Genomic DNA, 25624 nt, shown 5'->3' on the forward strand with positions numbered 1-25624 from the left:
CAGAAATCAGGGAAAGGTAAGCAGAGCAGAGCTATTCCTTGATGTTCCCAGAATAAAAGAGAAAAGGCCACGTTAGGCTGGTAAATGTTTAATACCCAGCTCCAGGGGTGGGAGTTGGGGGAGAAAGCCCTGATTGTTACCTTTTATCGATTTTCATGGTGTCCATATTCCCACTTTGGCTGTGATGTCACTGGAGGTGGAGTTGGAAAAAGATCCACAGTAGCACATCATGAAGGCACAATAAACATTAACAAACTCAAAAACATAGCAGCGGTAAATTGTCATAAAATAATTAGGAACTGATGAGTTGTATTTATTACCTTTATTTTTAATATAACTAATTTAATCGTAAATTTACATAACTTAATTTTTAATAATGACTGTGTTTAACAATTAGGTCCAAACATTCCAGACAGTCAGCTCTCCTGAGGCAGCATAAGTAGACTCTAGCACATCCCTAGAAAAAGCATTTTCACAACTTTGGAAGTTATAGGATGCTTCCAGAGATACCTGCACAACACATTTGGCTCCCACCCCATTGATTCACACTGACAGCTTAACAAATCTCTGTTCACAGATTGCCTGAAAAGGAAAGGAAAGGAAAGAGAAAAGCCTTTCACCATGCATCCTGTACACTTTCATTAAACTTTCTCAAGAACATTTCACTGGTGTCTTTTGTGTCAAATTATTTTAGTTGAGAATTTTTCTGTTCCCAGCTGGAATATTTCATGTGACTTATTACAACCATGAGTTAATACTTTCAGATATGTTCCCCAAACACCATCTGAGCCTTGTTTCAGCTTCATTCACAAATCCTTCAAACTCCTTGCTCAATAACTATAATGCTTCCACTTGAGTTTTATCCCCTCTTTCCTCGCTTCTCAATTTTAGTGAAAGGAAAATTGACAGGCAACACCATCCAAGCAGTAAGGAGAGGCAGTGAAATGAACTTAAATGCCATGATGTAAATAATCAGCTTCTTCTAACAAAGCTGACCAGTAATTTCCCCGGAAGGATCCAGGATTTTTACATTCCCAAGAATCCTTACTGGAATCTTCCTGGTGTTGTGGATTCATGGACCCACTGAGTCAGGCCACCCCGTTCCTCATTCTAGATCCCTCATTAACTAGTCTCCCCACCGCAATCTGAATCACTCAACCTCTCTGAGCCTAGGTTTACAGCCTGTAAAATAAGGGGTTGGTAGATGATGTCAAAGACCCCTTTCAGCTTTTTTTTTTAATTGTTGAAAATAAAAATTAATTTAGAAATAGAACAAAAAGAAAAAAGAAATCCAGGAAAGAACCTGTTGCTCTTTGAGCAGTCTTCCTGGTCTGACTTTTTTGGTGGATGACACCATTTTTATTTAATTCTCGGAGAGAAGTATGCCTAGCCAGGCACTTTCCTTACCATGTAACAGCTCACAAAACGCAGTCTCCATAAAAATGATTTGCATAACCCATTGCTCGGCTGCCTGGTTTTCTGCATTGTGTGGGTTTCTGTTTGCGTAACCGTGACTGTCCTCCCCAGCTCTGCCTGTGACCCTGCCGTCGGGGGCCGTCGGTCTGTCTGCACCGCCCGCCTCCGCTCAGGAGCTGCTCGCGAGATCGGACTCCGCCGCCGCCTTCCGCGCGGTCCCCAGCGTCCGGGGGGCCCGGGAGAGGCTCCCACGGGCCTTGGAAAGGAACAAAGAGGTCCCCGCAGGATGCCTTCGACTAGGGTACTTTAAAAACTAACTCAGTCGGGCAGCGGGCTCCTCCCATCCCTCGCTTCCCTCTGCAGAGGGCTGCAGTTTGCATCCTGCTTGTGGTTTAGACGCCTCGGATCTTCCAGTTTCCAGTTACAAACGTCCCACCGCCGCCCAGGTCCCAGGCCGCGTGATGCGGTTTATTGTGGCAACAGTTCCCGGCAACTGCCCAGCTGCCGAGCGCCTCCAGACCCGAGCGCGGGTGCAGGGCGCAGGGGCGCAGCAGGGAGCATCCCCGGGGGCGCACTGCCAGCCCGACCCGAGGGGAAGCGCGCGGCGCGCGGCATGGGCTGCGGACCTTCCCGGGCTGCTGAAGCCCAGAGACGCGTGCCCGCGCCCAGGAAGGGCTGGGAGGAGGGATTTAAGGTAAAACAAGCAAACACAACAAACAGGCGGGCACAAAGCCGTTTGCCCCGCTTGGGGGGCGACTGGAGGCTGGAGCTGGGTCCGCAGGGGCTCACAGACCTCCTGGGTGGGTCGGCGGGGTGGGAGCCGCTCTCTTACCCCGTGTTTAACTGCTGTTGAATCCAGGACTCATCCTGCCACAGGACTAGCTTTGAGAGCCTTTTGTGTTTCAAGAACTTGCGGAGGTGGTCACACCCCAGGGCAGAGGCAGGAGTGGCGGGTAGAGCTGTGCGTTCTGCCCAGAGCTGGGGTTGGGGGTGATTCTCGTGGTCGGGGGCGGGGGGAGTGCCTGGGAGCTGCTATACGTTATTGGCTTTCGGAAAGTGGGCTCTTTGAGAATTACTTAGAGCTCGAAGAGATCGTGGAGGCCATCGGTCTGGCTGAGCCCTCTCGCTTATCCCCGGAGGACCCTGAGGCCCAGAGAGGTGGACGTCTTGCCTGAGGCTGCACAGCTTGTTTGGGGGCAGAGCTGGAGATAGAATCTGATTTTCAAGAGTTTCATTCCAATACTCTCTCTGCTCTCTCTCTCTCTCTCTCTCTCTCTCTCTCTCTGTCTCTCGGTTGCAAACCCCGTAATTTTTCTGGAGATATAAAGGGGAATTTTTTCCAAGGTGGGGCCTGGAGGGATGAGGTCCAGGATTTCCTCCCATCCTCACCACCATCAGTATTGCACAAATGAAACTGGGAACCTGCAGGGCTATACCTTGGAGAGGGGTCACCTAAAGATAATATTACCATATAATCTATCATCAAAAGCAGGATATTTTTAAAAGTGGAAAGGAACACTATTAACAAATTTGCCCAATCTGATTTAAGTCCATACAGTCTGCAGAAAACCAGGATTTACAGTCACCCTACCAAAAGGGCATTTTTGGAGCTACTATCTAAAGAGCACACCTTTTTTTTTTTTTTTTTTTTCAGAAATGTGCCAGTCCATTTGATGCCACTTCCAGCAATCACTGTGTGGGTGGCACACATGCCAGGCTCTTGGGGCACATCATAAAACAAACCAGAGACTCGGGCTTAGGACCTGGTACCCACCATCTTGACACTGTTTTCTGCTTGCTTTCTTTTTTTAAAAAGATTTTATTTATTATACTTGACAGAGGAAGAGAGAGCACATGCAGGGGGAGCAGCAGAGGGAGAGGGAGAAGCAGGCTCCCCGAGGAGCAGGGACCCCCCTGCGGGACTCGATCCCGGGATCCCAAGATCATGACCTGAGCCGAAGGCAGACGCTTACCCGACTGAGCCAGCCAGGCGCCCCTGTTTCCTGCTTTCTATCCCAATTGTCTCTGTCCCAGTTTAGGGCCCTATTACCTCTTGCTGGGTCTTCCTGCCTCTCCCATTGGCATCCGCCCTACCCCATCTACCTCTCACACTGCCACCTTTCTTCCTAAGAAAAAAAAAAATCCTTGGAGTGTGCAAAACCCTTTGCATGTGGTCCCGCCGTTCTTCCTGACGCCGTTGTGTCCAGTCCCGCATACTCCTGGGTCTGCCCCAGGAACCTGCAGTGCTCCCTTCCTCTGCTCATCAACTCCATGTATGCTGTTCCCCATGCCATTCCCCCTTCCTGGAATGCCCTCCCCAGACCCCCATTTCCAGTTCACCTGATGAATTCCTACTTAACCTCCAGCACCGAGCCCAAACGCCACTGCTGTGACAGTCCTTTCTCACGTGGTAAATGTTTGTTTTAAAACTCCTTCTGCCTCATAGATGTATTAGCTTCTTGGAAACAATTGGTCATCTTTATTACTCATTACTGCTTTGAATTAATATATAGGAATACATTTTTCTCCCTTTTTCCAAAAACTATATTAATGTGGGGCATGTGGGTGGCTCAGTCAGTTAAGCATCTGCCTTCAGCTCAGGTTATGATCTCGGCGTCCGGCGATAGAGCCCCAAGATGGGTTCCCTGCTCAGCGGGGAGCCTGCTTCTCCCTCTCCCTTGGCCCCTCCCCACCACTCATGCGCTCGCTCTCTCTCTCAAATAAATAAATACAATCTTTAAAAAAATATATTAATGTGATTTAAAATATTAACCCATTGTGCTTTTATTCTTTTCGTATGAAAAAATTTTTTTTAATTTACTCTACTGGCGTGATTACGAATAAGACTTCCATAGAAGTAAATTTTCACTATCTGTGTTTCTTATCTGGCCATTATCCTTTGTTTCATTTTGCGGTTATTACTGAAAATGATTTTGTTGAGCAGGAGGGAGGTAGAGCAGGAGGAAGTGATAAAAAGCAATCCTCTCTGTGTGTTGGATACACTGGGTCCCTCTAAGCCAAGCTTCCTCAAGCTTGGGAGGGTTTCTGTATTTCTCCCTGAAGTCCCTGGGTGTGAAAGTCACTGCGTCTCTGTTGGACTCCTGTCCAGTTCTCCTAACTGGTCTCTCTGGGTCCTTCCTGCCCACCCCGACCTGTGCTCCAGCTTGTCCTTTTCATGACCTCCAGTGCAATCCTGAGTTATTACCTTCTCACGCATATACCTCCTCCCCCACCCCAAGCACTTGACTTTGGAAATCTGATCCAGCAAAGGTATGACTATTAATTAAACACTCTCTAGCTATCAGAGCAGTGATGCTTTTGCCAACTTCCTAAATGCACAGGCTGAGGGTTCAGTAGTTCACCGGTGTCTTTAAAATGAGATGAACGTGCTTGCTTGCGTGAAATATTTATGTTTCTTAGCGGCACAACTTTAAAATATTCTGACTCGAACTTCTCAAGACCTGCCTACTGACTTTCTCCTCACTTTTACCTTTGTCTAAAGTGGTAAAAAGACACGGTAATAAAATAATGCACGATAAGAAAAGCAGGGGAACCTTTTCTCAGTTGGAGAAATGTTCTTCTGTAGGATGAACGCCGAGTTTACGGCTTATTATGAAAAGGAACAGACTAGATTGGAATAGACCATCTCTAAGGGTGCTTCACAGGTTTTCCCTAATCTTTGACAAGAAAAGTCTTGTTTATCATCAGAATAAAAGGGACTAAGTGACTTCTTCTAGTCAAGATTTTTAAAAGATAATATTTCTGAGCGTTTTTGGAGGGTTGCTATTTGTTTTTACATTCATTAGATGTAAACTAGAAAAATCAAATTTTGAAGAATACATTTTGCTTATATGTCTGCAAGACAAACGTATTTTTAAAATGCATCTGCCAATAATGTGATTTAAGGTTTCAGCTCAGGGGAGACTTGACAGATGACTCCCTCCAAACTGTTTGGCAAATGTGTTTCCTGAAAGATTTAGAACACAACCTCCAGACCCAAAACAAACAAAACACCAAAAACAACTCTGTCTGTAGTTAAAAGTAGTATCTTTTTTGGAATGCTGATGATTCTCCTGCATCGCTGTTAGCTTAGAATTCTCAGCTTTTCAATTCTGTCTAAAATTGATAAGATTTTATCCCTAAGACAATGAAGTATAGAATAGAATTGATACAAAATACAGAAACATATTGATTCTGTACTTCTACCACAGCTTCGTCTCAAGGAAAAAATAAAATCTCCCCCTACCTCCCCACCCTCACTCCCAGCACCACGGCAGATAGACTTCTCGTTGGTGTGAAAATGAAAACCCTCCACGCATAAAAAGAACAAGAAATCTGTTTTGCCATATCCCCGAGGGGCAGAGATATAATTACTTTGTAATATCTCTGGTCTTTGAACTCTGTCTATTTTCCAGTCTAGATTATGAAATAGGGTTAAAATTTCCAGAATGTGTTGCACATGGATAAGGTATTTGAAAGACAGACTTAGTTTTCCAAAGAGAAAAACCTTACATTTCTGCTCTGGAATCTGAAGGCTGGTATATGGTATTTTATGTCAAAAGATTGTGTTTCCTCTGCTACCATTTAAGCTTTGGTCACTAACACAGCTTGAAGGCAGACTGGGTCTAAGTAAGCATAAACGGGTGAAGATGCTTGCTAAGGCCTGGGTTCGTGGCTTTGATGAAACCATTGGGAGATCATGCAGGGTTGTGGCACTTCAATATACTCTGACTTGTAGATGACAGAATATCTTTGTGAAAAGCCACCTTTGAGGCTGAGAATGTTCCAATTTGCTCTCAGCTCCAATATGGGCATTTTGTTTGTTGTGGTTAAATTTTTCAGGGTCTCCAATGGGAAATGTGAGATGGCCACACTGCTCCCTGTGTTTAACTCAGTGCCTTCCTAGGTCCAAAACTCGAAGGGTCTGCAAAACAAAACGAAGTTGTAAAATCACCTGTCTCACCATCACGGCAGATAATTGTTTTTTAATAGTTCATTTGGAAAGAGGGGCAAGAATACCTAACACGACTTTTGCTTTACCTTCAGCATGAACTGTGAGTCCCAGAAAAAATATCAGTCTCCTTTTCCTTTGTTATATGTAACAATATGTATTTATATATATTTGCGATATGTGTGTGCATAAGTGTGTGTGCATGTGAGAGAGACCCTGTCTGATATAATAGGATTATTACATAATAAATAATAATATGTAATATCTATAAAGACTTTTCCTGGTCGGCTTACCATACAGGGACTACATGGCAGTAACTATGTCGAGGAAGAAAGACAAATGGAGATAGAAAGAAAAAGCACATATTTGTTCTCATGCTTTCTCCGTATATTACTTCTTTGCTTACTCGTTTGTTCAGTTGCGTCACTTTTTCATACTTTCCCCTGTAGTCCTGAAGCACAGATCTAATTAACCCTCAGCACGATAAAGTGATGTTGATTTAGGTAGAGCGATCATGCTATGTAAAACCGGTGATGAGGAGCTATGTGAGTCTCCCTATGAACATACGAGAATCCCTAACTCAATGACAAGAACCTGAGGGTGTTGGAGCCACCGTGACCTAGCTGCTGTGATTTCTACTTAGCCTCCGAGGGATTTCAAAGCACTTTGGAGAACTTCCAGAAAGTGAACAAATGTGCTTAGCTTTTTTTTTTTTTTTAATTTGTATGATTTTTATGGTGAGAGTACCAGGAGTTTCATGCTGTTGTCCTGTTTTGTTTTGTTTTGTTTTTTCTTATTCAATTTTCCCAAAGGGAATGCTTTCTGTTTAGTGCCTGGAGTCATAACTTCAAACCAGAGAGACCTCCCTCCTTTATTTATTTATTTTTTAAAAGATTTTATTTATTTATTTGACAGAGGGAGACACAGCCAGAGAAGGAACACAAGCAGAAGGAGTGGGAGAGGGAGAAGCAGACTCCCGCTGAGCAGGGAGCCCGATGTGGGGCTCGATCCCAGGACCCTGGGACCATGACCTGAGCCGAAGGCAGACGCTTAACGACTGAGCCGCCCAGGTGCCCCGAGACCTCCCTCCTTTAAATGGAAGTTCTGAGAAGTGTGCTGTCTTCCTTTCTAATGTTTCTGGGCCCATCTCTTTCCCCCAGTTTCACTGCCACTGTCCTAGTTTACGTTCAATGAGATCTCACCTGGAAAATTGCAGTCATCGTTACTGGCCACCCTGCTCTGTCTCTTCCTTGCTTCCTTCAGCTCCCTTAGTTTGCACTAATCCCAGTGATTTCTCTAACAACACATGCCTGATTATTTTATTTCACTTCCATATACAGAAATCCTACGAAGGATTCCTGTTGCATTTAAAATAAAATCAAATTCCTTGACTTTCCTTTCCCACCTCAGCACCTACCCCTCTATACCTCCATCTGTTTCTGCTCCACTGGAAAAATTCAAGTTCAGACGCTTACAATATTGTTTCATACCCTGTCTTTGTGTGTGCTTAGACTCTTGTCTAGAAGGACCCTTTCTTCTTGCCCACTTTTCTTCTTGGAAACTCAATCATCAAGACCCAATTCAAGCATCTTCTCTTCTTCAACACCTTCTGCTGCCCCAGCAAGATACAACGTGGTACTAGGGTACCAGGGCATTGCTGGAAATAGTGGGGTTTGGAGGTAGGATCCTGGGGCCCTTCGAATACACAGGGGAGAGGAAGAGCACCCCTTGGGCCAACAACGTGAAATCAATAGACATGAGAAGAAGACCCAGAGGACAATACTCATAGAAGGTGATTATGTTCTTAGGTCTCCTGGGGACACTGAAGAGGCTCCCTCTGGTATGTGTGTCTTAGATGCAGAAGAGTTTGGCCAATCAACCCAAGCAAGAAAAGAAGAGCCAGCGCTGAGAGGGAGCGGGCAGGGGAGTTAGAAGGCACTGGAGAAAAGTGTTCCTGAACATACCAATATTTAGAACATGCGGCTGCCTTTCCAAATAAATGACAGTTCTTTAAATTGAATTAATTTAGCTTTTTGAAAAACTCACTACATTTTTGTCTTACTTTTCTTCTCTTGTTGTGGGACTCTGAAAGATTTGATGCAGACCAGCATTCTGCAGTCCCCGTGAAACTAAATCATATATGGGCCCTTTTTTTACAGAGTTTTGACCTATTTGCAAGCAACGGAATTGTAGTATGGAGAAATTGATATTCTTAAAAGGGAAAGGTGGTGGTGTACGCCAGTGCAGGATTTAGGGAGGACCCTCTAGAAACCTGTATTCATATAAGATGTGTACATCTTTGATCCAGCATGTCCATATCTAGGGATTTATTCTCATGGAATGATTGGGTGAGTTCACACTGATGTTTATGCACAGGTATTATGCCAGCACTGTTCATTATATTGAAAATATATATAGAAACACATATATAAACACAGGTAGAAACAACTAAATGGCCATCAGTAGGAATTGGTTAAACAAGTTGTGGTATATTACATAATAGACCACACTACAGTCATCAACTAAATGACTACTCCCCACCATTAAGTAGAATGACATAAACCTATATACACTGACCTATATACCCCTATATACACTATATACACTGATGGAAGCAAATGTCTCTGATATATTGTTAATGAAAAAACAGGTTACAGAAATATAATACAATACCATTTGTGGGCGCCTGGGTGGCTCAGTTGGTTAAGCGACTGCCTTCGGCTCAGGTCATGATCCTGGAGTCCCGGGATGAGTCCTGCATTGGGCTCCCTGCTCAGCAAGGAGTCTGCTTCTCCCTCTGACCCTCCCCCCTCTCATGTGCTCTCTCTCTCTCTCTCTCTCATTCTCTCTCTCTCAAATAAATAAATAAATAAAATCTTTTAAAAAATAATACAATACCATTTAATATATGACCTGATTTATTCACAAATAGCTTTATTAAAATATAATCCACATATCATACAACTCGCCCATTTAAAATGCACAATCCACAGTCATCACCACAATCTAATTTTAGAGCATTTTTATCTTCCCCACAAAAGAAACCTCTATCCATTAGCGGCCAACCTCCACTTCCCAAGCAACCACTAAATCTATACTCTGCTTCTATTAATTTGCCTATTCCAAATATTCGGTAAGTGGACCCATCCTTGCGTCTGGCTTCCTTCATTCAGCATTAATGGTTTCAAATGTCACCTATGTAACAGCATACTTCAATATTTTATTTCTGTTTATTGCCATATAATATTCTTTGGTCTGGATAGACCACATTATATTTATCCATTCATCAGTTGATGGATATTTGGGTTGTTTCTACTTTTTTAGATATTATGAATACTAGTTTTGAACATTTGTGTGCAAGGTTTTGTGTGGACATATGTTTTCATTTTGTTTGGGTATATATATCTAGAAGTGGAATTTTTGGATCAAACGCTAACATTCTGTTTGGCTTTTTTTTTTTTTTCTTTTAAGATTTTATTTATTTATTTGAGACAGAGAGAGAGCGCACAGCAGGGGGAGCGGCAGAGGGAGAAGGAGAAGCAGACTCTCTACTGAGCAGGGAGCCCAATGTGGGGCTTGATCCCAGGACGCTGGGATCATGACCTGAGCTGAAGGCAGACGCTTAAACACCTGAGCCACCCAGATGCCCCTCTGTTTGACTTTTTAAGAAACCCTAACTGTTTTCCAAAGTGGCTGCACCATTTTATATTCTCACGGCACTGTACAAAGGCTCCAATATCCCCACATCCCCGCTCACACTTATTATGTGGTTTTCTCATTGTAGTAATCCTGGTGGATGTGAGGTGGTATCTCCTTCTGGTTTTGATTTGCATTTCCTTAATGACTAATGATATTGAGCATCTTCATGTGCTAATTAGCCAATTCCAGTTTATTTTTAAAGATTCTATTTCTTTAAACAAACACATCTGGGAAGTTATATACTAAGATGTTAATAGTGCTTTTGCCTAGGGAATAGTACCTACTTACTTTCTACTGTGTTTCTGTATCATTCAGGTTCTACCAAAAGAACAGAACCAGGATTATGATTTGCTGGCTGGATAGATAGATAGATAGATAGGTGGATGGACGGATGGACGGATGGACAGATGGATGGATGTATTACAAGGAATTGGCTTATGCAATTATGGGGGCTGGCTAGGCAAGTCCAAAATCCACACAAAAGCATAAGTGGTCAGAAAGGACAGGTTGGAATTGAAGATGCAGTCCACAGAATGAACTCCTTCTTCCTCGGGGAAGATTCTACTCTTAATGCCTTCAACTGATTGGATGAGGCCACCCAGATTATCAAGGATACTCTCTTTTACTTAAAGTCAACAGATTGTAGACGATAACCACATTTACCAAATACTCTGACAACAAACACCTAATTTGATGGAATAACAATACTATAGACTAGCTTAGTTGACACATAAAACTGATCATCACCAGTTTCTGTATTACTTATTTTCACAATGAGTCTGTATTACTTTTTTAATCAGCAAAAACAATAAAGACACTTTCATTAAAAAAAACAAACAAACCTTTTTTACACCGCAATATCTTCACTTTTCACACTTGATGAACGTGTTCATCTTGGAGTCATCAGGGGTGCTCAGTGTAGTAGCCTGTATCTGATAGATTCCTAGTAGATACTATATCCATTTCTATTGCTGCTATGACAAATTATCATACACTTGGTGGCTCACTGCCACCCAGTTTTACTCTCTTCCAATTCTGGAGGTCTGAAGACCAAAATCAGTTCCACTGGGCTCAAGTCAAGGTGTTGGCGGGGCTGGTTCCTTTCAGCGGCTGTGAGGAAGGAATCGTCTTCCTTGTGTGTCCTGGCTTCTAGAGCCGAATTCCTCCCGCTCTGCGGCTGGTGGCCCTTCCGCTGTCTGCTGCTGGTAGCATCTTCAGTGTGTCTCTGCTTTGTGGCACATCAATCACCTTCTCCACTTCTGTAGTCGCGTCACCCTGTCTCTGTCTCATAAGGACACTCGTGGTCACACCTGGGTAATCCAGGATCATCGAGCCATCTCGGGGCCCTTAAATGAATCACATCTGCAAGCAAGGTAACATCCCCAGGGAGCTGGGGCTATCTGGCCTCCACTACAGGTACCAGTTGGCTGAATATTCGCAAAGCAGACCTTGTGATGTTGTTTCCATCTTCCAAGAAACCATTTCCTAAGAAATCTTGACTCTCACATGGGGCTATTCCCTTTTCACAGGCTGATGTCGGTGGGACTCATTCCAGGGAGGACAGCAGGCCCCAGAATGAAGCTGCACTACCCAAGGACACTGTGGGCAGCCCCGACAGCCTGGAAAACCAGGCTCCATTGGGAAGCTTACCTGGAACCATACCAGAAAGTTCCCCAGCTCTTAGTGAAAGAAACAGAAGAATAAATTCAGGTAATGGCCCTCATTTATATGAATCTCCACAAAATACTGTGTCTCTAAGCATATTGTATAATGTATGGTAGCAACCCTTTTATCACATTTTTGTGGACCAGGCAGTGCTCCAAATGGCAAAGTCCCTACCTCTGAGACATGAGGATGGAGCCTTAGGACTTCATTATGTGAATAAATAATGCTAACCATTAATCTTCTTGCAGATGAAGTAATTAAAACCGTCTTGTTTTTTTTTCCTTTTTTCTTTCTTTCTTCTCTCTCTCTCTCTCTCTCTCTTTTTTTAAGCTAAGAGCCCTTCCTGGTGGTTGGGAAACAAGCCTTAGGAATAAGACTCACACAGACTTCGGTTACATTCCTGTAAACTTCCGCTGTGTTCGCATCTTTCCAAGAGAAAGTTCTCCATTTGAAAAAATAAATATAACCTACATCAAACTGTTTCCCCCATGTCTCCCATCCAAAGGATCAGCAAATATACAAAATAGTCATCTTCCAAAAACACAGAAGAAGTCATTATGACCTGGTGTGCTCCCTAGAAACTATTTTGATTTTTCCCGTGGTTGTTTTTCTTTACTTGAGTTACCACCACCCCACCCCCGGTGTTGATTTAAGAGCCTCTGAAACAAAGTGAACTCAATAGAACTCAAGGAAAAATGCTCTGGTTTACTTGAGGGGAAGGCTTTCGTGTCATTCCTCACCACTGTCATTTCTTCCGTAGGCCCATGTCAGACCTGGAAAATAGTTGGGTTAGTCGTTAAGCGTCTGCCTTCCGCTCAGGTCATGATCTCAGGATCCTGGGCTCGAGCCCCGCGTCGGGCTCCCTGCTCCGCGGGAAGCCCGCTTCCTCTCCCACTCCCCCTGCTTGTGTTCCCTCTCTCGCTGTCTCTCTCTCTCTCTGTCAAATAAATAAATAAAATCTTTAAAAAAATAGATGGGTTAGTAAATGAGATTCTTTTCCTTGGACTTTGGGGGCGCACTCTCTACTAATGGTAGATTTCATATTAGCCTTCACCTCGTGGTTCTGGTGTGAGGTAGGAGGTGGGGGATACAGCTGGGCGGCCTCTCCTCTCTCTGTGTGTCCGGCCAGCAGGTATATTTTTTCTCAATAATTCCACTGATGGGAATTCCTCCTAGACCTTGGCACAGATGCTCAGCGTCTATGGTGCTAGCAGACTGTAGACCGTCAGGTGCACAGGGACCCGGGCGAACCCTCAGTCAGTCCATCCAGCGGGGTAGTGCTGACAGACACCAGGCTGGGGAGGCAGTGAGTTTTAAAGTAGGTGTTCCCAAGATGTGGCGTAAATTAGTTTCCAGGGAAGACCTTCCCACAGAATGAATAAGAACCAGTATCCTACGCTTTATATTTGTTCTCTGCCCAGTTTCTCCTCTGTCTCTTTTCTGCATCCCTGCTCTGCCCATCTTTAGAGTGTATTTGTTAAAAATTTCAAGTTTCACACTAACACTTCCCAAGTCTTTCCTTTAAAAAAAAAACTTACTTTGAATAATTTCAGACGTAAGGGAAGTTGCAAAAAACAAAGTATGCCTGCATTCTTTCCCCCAGATTCCCCAAATTCTAACATTATACCACATTTGAATGTGATATAATTACATGCATCACGGTCCCTCTCTCTCCCCCTCCTTCCCTCTCTCTCTCTCTCTCTCTCTCTCTCACACACACACACACACACACACACACACACACACACGTAGGTTTTTCTGAGAGCAAATTGCAGACATAATGACACTTTACTCCTAAGTACACCAGTATGTGTTTCCTAAACCAAGGATATTCTTTGTATAATCACAGGAGAAGGATCACAGTCAGCAAATTACCCCTTATGCAGTACATTATCTCATCTGTATATTCAAATTTTATCAATTGTCTCACAAATGTCTTTTATAAATAAATGTCACGTTCAAGATCTAATCCAGGATCACATGTTTAACTTAGGTATCATGCGGTGCTTTTCTCCTTTAATCTGGAGCCAGTCCCTCAGCTTTTCTTTGTCTTTTATCTAATTGATGTGTTTGGAGACATAAGCCATTTACTTTATAGAAACTTCCTCAGTTTGTGTCTTTCTGATATTTCCTGATGATTAGCTTCAGGTTATCCATTTTTAGCAAAAATACCAAAAATGATATTATACCCTGTTTAGTACATCAAATCAGGAGGTATGCGATATCTATATTTGACCTTTATTGCTTTTTTTTTTTGCCTTGCAAACTTTTTTTTAAAGATTTTATTTATTTATTTGACAGAGAGAGACAGTGAGAGAGGGAACACAAGCAGGGGGAGTGGAAGAGGGAGAAGCAGGCTTCCCGCGGAGCAGGGAGCCCGATGCGGGGCTCGATCCCAGGACCCCGGGATCATGACCTGAGCCACAGGCAGACGCTTAACGACTGAGCCACCCAGGCGCCCCGCAAACATTTTTTAATGTAAAATTTATCAATCTTTTTTTTTACTGAATCTGGAATTTGAGTCATAGTTAGAGAGCCTTTCCCTACGCCAGAGTTAAAGATGAATTCATCTACGTTTTCTTCTACGACTTCACTTTTTACGCTTATGAAGAATTTCTAGCCTTGTGAGAAAACGCTAATCTATATGTTAAGTGCATAGGAAACAGAACTGTACGTTCAGTATGAGGTCGAATTTGTAAAAATAAAATTTGAATTTGATATAGCAACAGTGGTAATCTCTGAATGGTAAGAGGATGGGCATTTTTCTTTTTTTCTATACTTTCCAAGTTTACTCTGATAACCATGTATTACTTTCATAATCAGAAAGAAACATCATGTCACTTTCCCACATTCCCCCAATCATCTTCAGCATCCCGACATATCACAAGGATTAGTTGCAAGACCATCATAGTGGAGGGGTTTCTTTGTAGGCTGACCCCCATCAATGTCAAGCCAGTATTTTGGTAGACTCAGAAAAATAATTGATCGAGATGGTTGTTTTTATTTCATAATCATTTTAATAATTTTATTACGTTAGTGATAGTTGTCGACTATGGCATTCTTTTTAGAAGCATCCTGATGGGACGCCTGGGTGGCTCAGTTAGTTTAAGTGTCTGCCTTCTGCTCAGGTCATGATCCCAGGGTCTTGGGATCGAGTCCTGCATCGGGCTCCTTGCTCAGTGGGGAGTCTGCTTCTCCTTATCCCTCTGCTGCCCCCCCTGTTTGTCTTCTCTCTCTCTCTCTCTCTCTCTGACAGATAAATAAATAAAATCTTAAAAAAGAAAAAAAAGAATAGAAGCATCCTGAGAGGGGAAATGGACCATGCAGTGTAGCTCTTTCCATGACCTTGGGGAAGGAGGTGGCAGAGAACATGGGTATTAAAGTCAGACATTCTTGGATTCCAATCCTAGTTGATTCTCTTCTTACCCGTGTCACCTTAAGCAAGTTAATTCGCCTCTCTCATATAGTTTATTTATACAATAGGGATAATGGTAACTCTGTCACAGAATTCACAATGTTACAAAGTATGTAAAGTACCTAATATGGTGCCAGGCACCTAAGTGCTCAGTAAGTAATAACTATTACTTTGACCCTTCCAGATAAGCCCACCTTCTAAAAGAAAAAAAAAATCCTCCTAATTCTTTGAAGAGGATTTACCTCTAACTTTTTATTGAATTTTTCTCTATTGTTTCAAGCTTTAGTTTACTAGTTTACCGACTTGAAAGACATGTTTTACCACTCTACCAAAATCTGTACATAGCTCTTTAAAGTGAAAATTGAGTCTATTTCAAGGGTAGAAGACCCAGCACTGGACGAGAAATGAGATTATTGGCAATTTGTTGAAGTTACTTGCCGTGGTCAATAAAGAAGTCTCTTGTAACAACAAGGTGAATATTCTGAAGTGAGAAACATCTGGCTAGTGGGTGGGTGGGTGTGTGGGTGCGTTTTCTTTTTTTTTTTATCTTCCCACTACAAATTCATGAAAACTGTCTTTGTTAACCAGTGAGGTTAGAAAGTTTCATAAAAAGACTCTGTCCACTAGATGGAATGAATCTGGTTACTATCAGGACTTCCCGATGATTACAAAACAGAAGATAGCCCACTTCTGAGGACTCCTCATTGCACCTTTATTTTATAATGTGAGTCTGTAAAAACAGATGCTTGCTTGTTTATTTGTAGAAGTGGGTGATTTCTAATGGGGGGGTCTCTCATTAGTGCAGTTTATAAAGGCTCCCCAAGAAACTGTTTCAGTGCATTTTTAGAAACAGTAATAGAAATGTAGCTGATATCACTTGACTTCAATTGTGATTTGGTTCAAAGACTCTTTTCAAAAAGGCATACTCTTACTTACATAGATTTAGCAGATAACGTCATTGTAAACTCAAGGTTGCAGAACTAGAAGTCTCTTGGCAACATCCCACTGTTTATGCTTTGTATACAAAGCATAGAAACCAAACTGCAACTCAGAAGAGTCACTGGAAGAATATCTCCTTCCTAGCTGTGTTTTAGCTTCATAATTAGCGTAGAGAACCCATGTAGTCATACTCAAGTGTGTAAGTGTTGTTACAACAAAAAAGTAGTGCATAGCAGCACATGAAAGACTTTTTTTTATGTTAACATGGGGTCTGCTAAATAAACGGTATATTATGCTGATGTGTATCCTCTGTAAGAACATTAAGAATTTGAACTTCAAACCATTCAAAGATTTATAATAGAAACAGATACATAGGTAAAAGTGTTGAGACTAAGATTTAGTTAAGTAACGTGATTTATAAGGCATCCATTTAGCATCTGATTGATAAAGTGTTCATGCTTACATTTCTATTCCTTCTTTCTTTCCCTTTAGACCTAGTGACCGGATTAATCCGTAAACCCCAACCCCTAGAGAGCCAAGAGAGACAAAAGTCATCAGACATTCTGGAGGAATTAATTGTTCAAGGAATAATACAAAGCCACAGCAAAGTATTTGGAAATGGAGAATCTTATGATGTCATGGCAAGTAATTCCATAATTAACATTAGCTTATAGTTAAAAATAGCAATAGAATAGGATCGGTAACAAGTAACAGTCTGCAAACTCTTCAAGTCACCATGCAGATTGTAGCATTTAGCTAAGCCAGTTTTTTCGCCCATAAATTCTCTCTCCTGTCTACACATCACCCTTCTCTACAGATTCAGGAAGTGCCCTAATCCTTTTTTCAAACTTATTTATTTAAGCAACCTCTAACCCGATTGTGAGGCTTGAACTCACGACCCCGAGACCAAGAGCCGCATGGTCCACCGACTGAGCCAGCCAGGCACCCCAGAAATTGCTCTAATCTTCAACGATTAATGAAGCCAATAAAACATCTTGGGTTTTACTGAATTTGAGAGATAGTAAGTCCCATTGAATAACCTGCCTTCATTCTTTGAACAATTTTTATTAAGCATTACCTGTGTACTAGGTATTATGACTATAAAACTGAACTTCGATTTCTGTAATAGGAAAATACACCTAAATACCAAAGCTGTAACAGATATGCTTATATACACCCTAAGGTCAAACATGAGGAAATGAATACAATGATAAAAATCCTCATACTTTAATTTTTTTTCTTTGTTGATTCATCTTGACTAACTGATCATTGTTTTTCCTTAGTGTGGGCAGTATTTTTACTTTGATTTTAACTGGTTGTGGGCCAAGTCTTGACTCCTTAATTTTTTAATAAGTTCTAAGCCCAGGAAGAGGATAGCAGGTGTTGTTTTGGTCTGTTTTCTCCTTTGTTTGTTTGTTGACCAAAGCGCCCAGGCAACCCCCATCATCCTAAAGAAGATGGAAAGAAGAATTAACAGAGAAAAGAAGCCTAAGGAGAAATGAGTAAGAAAAAAAAGAAAGACACAGAAATGATGGAAATAGGGACCAGAAGGAACATCAAAGTCTCCTCTATGGTTGCCCATCCCTGTCTTGTAGGGAAAACAACTAACTGGGAATAAAAAAGATGCATTATTTAAATTAAGTTTGCCACCTCGACCAAGTCACTTAAGTGTTTGAATAAAGATAATTTCCTTCCCTGCGTGTAGGAAATGCTGAGAACTCATGAATAAAAGCCAAAGTGGCATTTTCTTTTGAAGAAGGAAAATACACGTCCTGCAGAAGGTATTTGGGGCAAAGAGAGGAGATTGCAAATCCTCATGAATGGTATTATCGGGCTGCCAGTAATAAGAGGGTGTAGGGGTCAGGGGATGGTAAAAATCGATGATATAATGGAAAAGATAATGCCAGTATAATGACAGTTTACATCTGGGCGACGCTATTGTGATACACGGCACTTCAGAATACCGTATCTTATTTGAAAGTACTAGAAGATGGGTCTTTAACATGGAGAAGGAGGGGAGGGATTCTTTTCTAGCTGTTGGGGAGTCTCTGGGGGTCAGAAAAGGGAAGGTGTGTCAAAAGGAAAAAGACAGGAGAGCAAACTGGAGGAGGATGGATGGTGAAAACTTTCAGTAGCAAAGCGATGCCTTCTTTAGGGAAATGCTGTGAGAACCCTGATGCTAACAGCAGTGGGAGCAGCGTTAAAACATTTGTCAGTGTTTCAAATGCCAGAGATGAATGAGTTCAGACTGCATCTTTACAAGGGCACCAGCATAGTTAATTAATCTAAACTACAGCATGAAAGAAATAGATCTATTGAAAAATGAAAACCATGGGCTTGACCTTCAATAACATCATTAGGTGAGCCCAAGAGAAACACTGGGTTCATTTTATATAGAAATGGAGTTGTTGTCAGGAGCCTAGCTGGAGGGTTCTCAAAAAGATCTTAAAGATGACAGGACCACAGAGGTAGGCAAGAATAACACATTTCGTTTCTTTTGCTTTTTGCTTTGCAATTGGGCTATGATGTTCCAGCATAATCCAGACTTGCAACAACACAGCTGTGTGTTTGATCGCCTAGGGCCGTGGTCCTTCACCTGGCTGCACATTCAAATCACCTAGGAAGCGTTAAAAAAACCCCAGTGCCCAGGTCCCACCTGGGACCAGTGACTGGGGGGTGAGCCCTGGCTATAGAGTTCCCAGGTGATTCCGGTGGGCAGCTCAGGCTGAGAACCAACCATTGCCCTGAGGTTTCTACCAACGTGGACACAAAATCCTCAAATTCATCATAAAGCTGCAAAGGGTTAAATCTTTTGAAATTGAATTCCCGGGGCGCCCGGGTGGCTCCGTCCATTAAGTGTCTGCCTTCAGCTCAGGTCATGATCCCAGGATCCTGGGATCGAGCCCCACATCGGGCTCCCTGCTCAGCGGGGAGTCTGCTTCTCCCTCGCCCTCTGCCCGCCACTCCCCCTGCTCATGCTCTCTCTCTCAAATAAATAAATAAAAATCTCAAAAAAAAAAAAAGAAATTGACCATTCACTATGAAAAAAAATTCTAAATTGTTCCTGAAAATGTTATTATAATGCTATATATATTAACATAATAATATAATAAATATATAATGTTAATATTACAATGTTATAGTAATTATATATGTTTATTATATGTTATATATAATTATATAATTAATATTATAATGCTATAACGCACTTTCAGGTAGAGGACTAAGGATATACCCAGGAACATATGGAAATGAAGGAGAGATATAATTGCTCAGTGTCCCAGGTAAAGTCTCTCAATTCAGGTGTAGTGAGAACATATATATATCAGACATATTTTAGGAAAAGTTAGAAGGCCAATGTAAAAAGATGAGTGAATACTGAAAGGGGAACCATACTAAGAACAGAAATATTATTAGACAGTTCATACTTTTAACTATCCAATATTTAATAATAGTTAACTGGATCATACTTTTATTTATACTATCATACTTAATTGGATAGTTAATTGGCTCATGCTCTTAACTATCCAATATTTAATAATATGTTTTGAGGAAAAAAAGAACAGATGATAAAATTGGCTAAAAATAAACAAACCAAAAGGGATGTTAATGTCAGCAGTTCCTACAATGGGATGAAGCCAACTAGACATGTAACACAATTTCTTCACTGATATCAAAAAAATCTTTTAAATCAAATATTGGGGGGGAATGGAATAATAAATGGAGACTACTTTAAAAAGACTTCTTATGTAGACCAAGAGTGTAAATATAAGGGAGTGTTAGACAGATCTGTCCACTTCTGCAATTTGGTTCTCATGTAGAGGGAAATATACGAAAAGATTCTGTAAAGTGAGGGTCCTCTGCTCATCTGCTGAATCAGGGGACAGCCCCCCCGCCATGGGCCAATCTCTCCCTGGAGTTCCATGGCAGTAGATGTCCCCCACAGGCTCCCAGTCAACTTTTTTTTCTTAATTTTTATCATTTGCTTGTTGGCAAATACTACAGCAATTCCATAGTGCCCCGCCCACCCCAGATAACATGCTTTCAAGCAGATTCATACTAATAGAATATACCCTCACTCAGAAGGAATTATAATGATATGTAAGGAATATAATATTAAGCTAAATATCAGACCAAGTGAATCTTTCAGTATACTTTAAAACATTCTAAAGAGACTTAAGTGGCTGTATTATAAACGTGTATATACTTTATATACACATGAAACTATGTGTCTGGATGGGTATAGATCCCTACAAGAGTTGTAATCGGCTCTCATTTATCCACGTTGGTATTATCCACTTGAAGTGTCTTTTCTCCTTAACTCCTTTTTCTCCCGTCTCTAAACCCACCCAGGGCCTCCAAACACAAGACTCCGATTTCTCTATTGACTCCTTCTGTCTCTGGCCAAGTGGTAACCTCCAGTAGAGTGAGGGAGTTGGTTCATCTTGCACCAGAGTCTCTAACATTGTTGAACTTCATGAGGAGTTTCTTAAGGAGGTGGGACGTGGACTGAGTAAGACTAATGTCAGCTGACGCTGTGGCCTTGCTGGGTGGTCTCAAGGGATGGCGCAGGAATGGCAGGAAGCTTGGACCCATTCTGTGCACAAGACGCTAGTGAGGGAACTTAGCCAAGGTAGTTCATCTGTGGGTCAACAGTTAATTAGGGAAGCTCTGAGGAATCCACAGTGGCTGCAAAAGGAATATATACAAGCAAGGATGGCTGGAAACATGATCCAAACCTTATCACAGCATCTTTGGCCATAGCAGTCCTCTGCTGGTATTCTTAAAGACAATCATTGAACTAGCAACTTCCATAGGTTTTTAGAGTGGATTTTTTTTTTTTTTTGAGTTTCTATGAGTAGCACCTCTCTGAGTGTAGTATTATCATTGTTATTTTCAAGTGCCGACAGTTGGTAAATCTTGACTTCGGAAAATCCAGTGGGAAAGAATACAGATATTTTCCCTCGGGTCTTTCAAGGAAAGGAAGAGGGCTGCACAGGGAGGATTCACTTCCGGAAGCAGGAGGAAGTACTTGATTTTGTAGGTGTCATCTGGGATGAAGCCACAGGAAGAGTCCACCGAGACCCGAAATCCCATGTCTCTCAGAACTACTCATCTACTCCTTTAGTCAAGATGCAGACTCCTGTGGAAAGCCTCACAGAGTCTTTCTTCATTGAATCTGGGATTACCATTTCATGTTCTTTTAGCCCTCCATGAGTGAACTTCTCAAAAAAACTGTTTTCGTACTAATTTCACAGTATCTTTAGCTGAACCACTACAGCAAGAACATCCCTCTTTGCAGCAAATAGCTTTTGCCAGCAGAGAGCCTGAGAGCCGATTGTCATAAAAATAATACAGTGATGGGGGAGGGGAGCTTGCTTTGACAAACATCCCACGGTTTTCATGTAGTGAAAAACTTCTCACCACATAAAACTGTCTGATGGCTGTAACTGAGCCAGAACTTCAACAAATGTTTCCCTCTAAAAGGCTTTCCGAGAATCATGGTTCTTAAAGCTGGAAGGAACCCTAGTGGTCCTCAGCCTCCTCACTATTTTTCCATGAGAGAAAACAGAGTCCAAACAGAAGCGGTGCCTTGTCTCAGGTGACACCATGGGTATTAGTGGTCAACCCAGGTTTAAAGCCCAGGACTCCTGCTGGCCCCTGTGATTTGGGTTCCCATTCCTGCCCTTCAAGACAAACACTGTAACTTGGTGATGATTCTGTGTTGAAAAAAGCCACCGCTTGAAGACATGAGCAGACATCTCTCCGAAGAAGACATCCAGATGGCCAAGAGACACAGGGAAAGAGACTCAACATCACCCATCATCAGAGAAATGCAAATCAAAACTACAATGAGATATCACCTTACACCTGTCAGAATGGCTAAAATCAACAACACAAGAAACAACAGGTGTTGGCGAGGATGTGGAGAAAAAGGAACCCTAATGCACTGTTGGTGGGAATGCAAACTGGTGCAGCCAGTGTGGACAACAGTATGGAGGTTCTTCAAAAAGTTAAAAATAGAACCTTCCTATGATCCAGTAATCGTACTACTGGGTATTTACTCAAAAAACACAAAAACACTAATTCAGAAGGATACATGCACCCCTATGTTTATAGCAGCATTATTTACAATAGCCAAACTATGGAAACGGCCCAAGTGTCCATTCACTGATGCATGGATAAAGAAGATGTGATATATATATATATATACACACACATATATATGAGTGAAAGTGAAAAAAAGAATGAAATCTTGCCATTTGCAACAACACGGATGGAGCTAGAGAGTATTATACTAAGTGAAATAAGTCAAGTCCGAGAAAGACAAACACCATATGATTTCACTCATATGTAGAGCTTAAGAAACAAAACAAATGAACAAAGGGGAAAAAAAGAGAGAGCAACAAGCCAAGAAACACTCTTAACTATAGAGATCAAACTGATAGTTATTAGAGGGGAAGTGGGCGAGGGAGGGGGATGGGGAAACGGGAGCGGGGCATTAAGGAGGGCACTTGTGATGAGCCCTGGGTGATGTATGGAAGTGCTGAATCACTCCATTTTACACCTGAAACTAATATTACACTGGATGTTAACTATACTGGAATTAAAATTTAAAACTTCATTTAAAAAGGCATTGCTTTCACTGAATGAAACGTAATGACCATTTCCTGAGTGATTACTGATACTTCCTTAAGAAAGAAAATCCTGTGAGATAAGTATTATTAAAATGTCTTTTTTTTTTAAGATTTTATTCATTTATTTGACAGAGGGAGACACAGCGAGAGAGGGAACACAAGCAGGGGGAGTGGGAGAGGGAGAAGCAGGCTTCCCGCCGAGCAGAGAGCCCGATGCGGGGCTCGATCCCAGGACCCCGGGACCATGACCTGAGCCGAAGGCAGACGCTTAACGACTGAGCCACCCAGGTGCCCCTAAAATGTCATTTTAAAATGACAAAAGCAAGGCTTACAGAGCTTAAGAACTCAGGCCAAGACACACCATGGCCAAGCCAGGGCTCAAACCTAGGTCTGTCTGAGTCTTGGTTTGGTATCTTTTTCTATTGAGCTGGACCTCCTCTCTGTGGATGTTATTTTCAGTATGGGCAGTCTTATAATATAAAGAAGCAGTCTTTTAGATATTACAATGGGTATCAATAGTTCCTTTGTCTTTAAAAGTCTTTAGAGAAATTACCTAGAACAATCAGTTTATTTATAATGAAACCCCAGAGTTCACTGGGACCTTCCCTGGTTGTCATAAATCTATATATTCTGACCTAGAAGGACAATCGTAGTAAATTAAGTGAAAAAGGCAAATTGCAGAGCCTGGTGAGGGTATAATCCCATTTGTTTGGCTTAACATTACAGAGGTACATCACATACATACGTATATAAATATATGTGCATAGAGAATTCTGGAAAGACACATACCAAACTCTAGTTCATGCTGATGAATAGGACTGGGGGCCAGGTGGTTAAACCGAAGCCTAGGAAACTATTTATGTATTGCTTTACTTTTTCATGACGAATGTATGTTATGAAAAATTAATTTCTAGGGGCACCTGGGTAGCTCAGTTAGTTAAGCATCTGCTTTCAGCTCAGGTCACGATCTCAGGGTCCTGGGACCCAGCCCTGCATCGGGCTCTCTGCACAGCAGGACTCTGCTTCTGCCTCTCCCTCTGCCCCTGCCCCTGCTCGTGCTCTCTCTCTCTCCCTCAAATAAATAAATAAAATCTTTAAAAAAGTAATTTAAAAAATTAATTTTTAAAAAGAAAAAACATGTACATTAAAACTTTCTTTATAAACCCTTTACAACAATTTTACTTTTTTATAACTAGAAATTGTAATCAGAAAGTCATTATCTCTGCTTTGAACTACAGAAAGGGTAATAGTCGGGGATTTTTCCTAATGTCATGAAAAATTCTCAAAGTCCTGACGCAGCAGGGTCGCTGCTCAGGTAATTGTTAATTCTCTCCTTTTTGAGACCCAGAGTACTAAAACCCAACCTCGATCCTAAATGAAAGGTCTTTGTAGCCTGTGGGATATTACAAAATTACCAGATTTAACTTCTTACCTTGAACTACACGTTCATCACTCATCTGCTACGTTTCTCTGCCTTGTGCTTGTTCTCCAGAATTCTCCAGAATGTGTTCTTCTCCTGAATCCTCTTCCGGCTCCAGAACATATTTACATTCTTTCATGGGTTTCAGGAAGAGCCTGTTTTTGTTTTGTTTTGTTTTTTCTAGGCATCTCGAAGACTTATTAGTTTTATTTATTTATTTATTTTGAGGAATTAGTTCTGTTGTTCCCAGCATTCACATGGTGGTTTTTAACTCTGCCAAAATACCTGTGTAGATTTTTAGGACTGACATTTTACACTGTGTGTATTCTGCCTCTCCAGGATCTCTCCTCAGCCTGAACAACATTTATTTCTCCCTTTTGAAAACTGTCTTCCTCCAGGTAAACACGACTCCGCTGAGAAAGCCACCAGCCAGGCTGAAAAAGCTTAAGCTCAAAATGGAAGCAAAAGCATTCACAGTGAACGACCTGGAAGAGAAGATGCAGGAGGTGGAGAGGTGCAGGAAGGTACCCGAAGTCTCGCCTGAGCAGGTTGCCTGCTGAAATGCACTCACATAGGCCTTTCCTATCAGCTGCTTTGAGATTGGGATCAAGTGTTTGAGTAACCTGTATGCTTCCTGTGCTGTATGTGTAATTTTCCTTGAATTCTCTTTGTGCGGTGCAGGGGTAAAGCAACATCTTGAAGCTGGCTGAATGCTGGTTTCATCCATGTAGGCTCAGGAAGCAGTATTCCCTTCTGAGAATGGAGTCTTCCTCATAGGGAAGAAGAAAAGCTTCAGTTGGTGCAGGGATGGGAGGGGGCATTGTGGGGGAGGATGGAAGATGAGGGGAGGCGGGCAAACCATCAGAGGACACCTGGTCCCCATCACCCTCTGCCCCCCATCCTGCCGGAAGCAGCCTGCACAGCTGTGGGCTGCCGACCTCTGTCTCCATCCTCTTACCTGGCCGCTCGGAGAGCAAGGGCCACCCGGAAGCTCCAGGAGGGGAGGGAGTGTGTCTGTCCTCCACAGCAGTGCCTCACCCTGTGTGTGTGAAGTGACTGAATGATGAAACGGACAAGCCATATGGGTTCATTTCAGGCACAGGCATGATCAAGTTATCTGGGCTCATTTTTCTTCTTTCATACTGCTTTTCAGACTAAAGAAGAAGACATAAGGAAAAGGCTGAGGAGCCACCGACTTTTGGCCAATCATCCAGAGGCAGCGGAACCGGTTGGGGCTGAGGTTCCCTCTGCCAAAGGACTCGACGCAGTGACCTCTGCTGAGTTTGAGCCGGCCCACCTGCAGGGAGCAAAGCCTCTGAAGAGGAAGAAGAACGGTGCAACCTCTAGTGAAAGAAACTTCAGTTACGAAGGACTTGGGGTGGTGGAGTCAGACCGGTCCTACAACCAAGCGGATGATGCATTTGAATAAAGCCACCTTACCCGAATTTCGTGAAAAGGTACCCAGTCTCCCTGGTTGTGAC

At 42.3% G+C, this 25624-nt stretch overlaps 1 protein-coding gene across 1 annotated transcript; it reads left to right on the plus strand.

Moving 5' to 3' along the window:
* The first annotated feature begins 2029 nt into the window (after nt 1-2029).
* On the plus strand, nt 2030-25572 carry STMND1 (stathmin domain containing 1). The gene is made up of 5 exons (XM_028107368.1): nt 2030-2110; nt 11596-11776; nt 16578-16726; nt 24542-24667; nt 25297-25572. Exons 1-5 carry the CDS (start codon nt 2030-2032, stop codon nt 25570-25572), a joined length of 813 nt encoding a protein of 270 aa, XP_027963169.1.
* Nucleotides 25573-25624: the final 52 nt, after the last annotated feature.

The sequence above is a fragment of the Eumetopias jubatus genome, unplaced genomic scaffold, assembly GCF_037043125.1.
Source record: "Eumetopias jubatus isolate StellerSeaLion01/CBP00866 unplaced genomic scaffold, mEumJub1_p1.0 scaffold_6, whole genome shotgun sequence".
In the NCBI taxonomy this organism is placed as follows: Eukaryota; Metazoa; Chordata; class Mammalia; order Carnivora; family Otariidae; genus Eumetopias; species Eumetopias jubatus.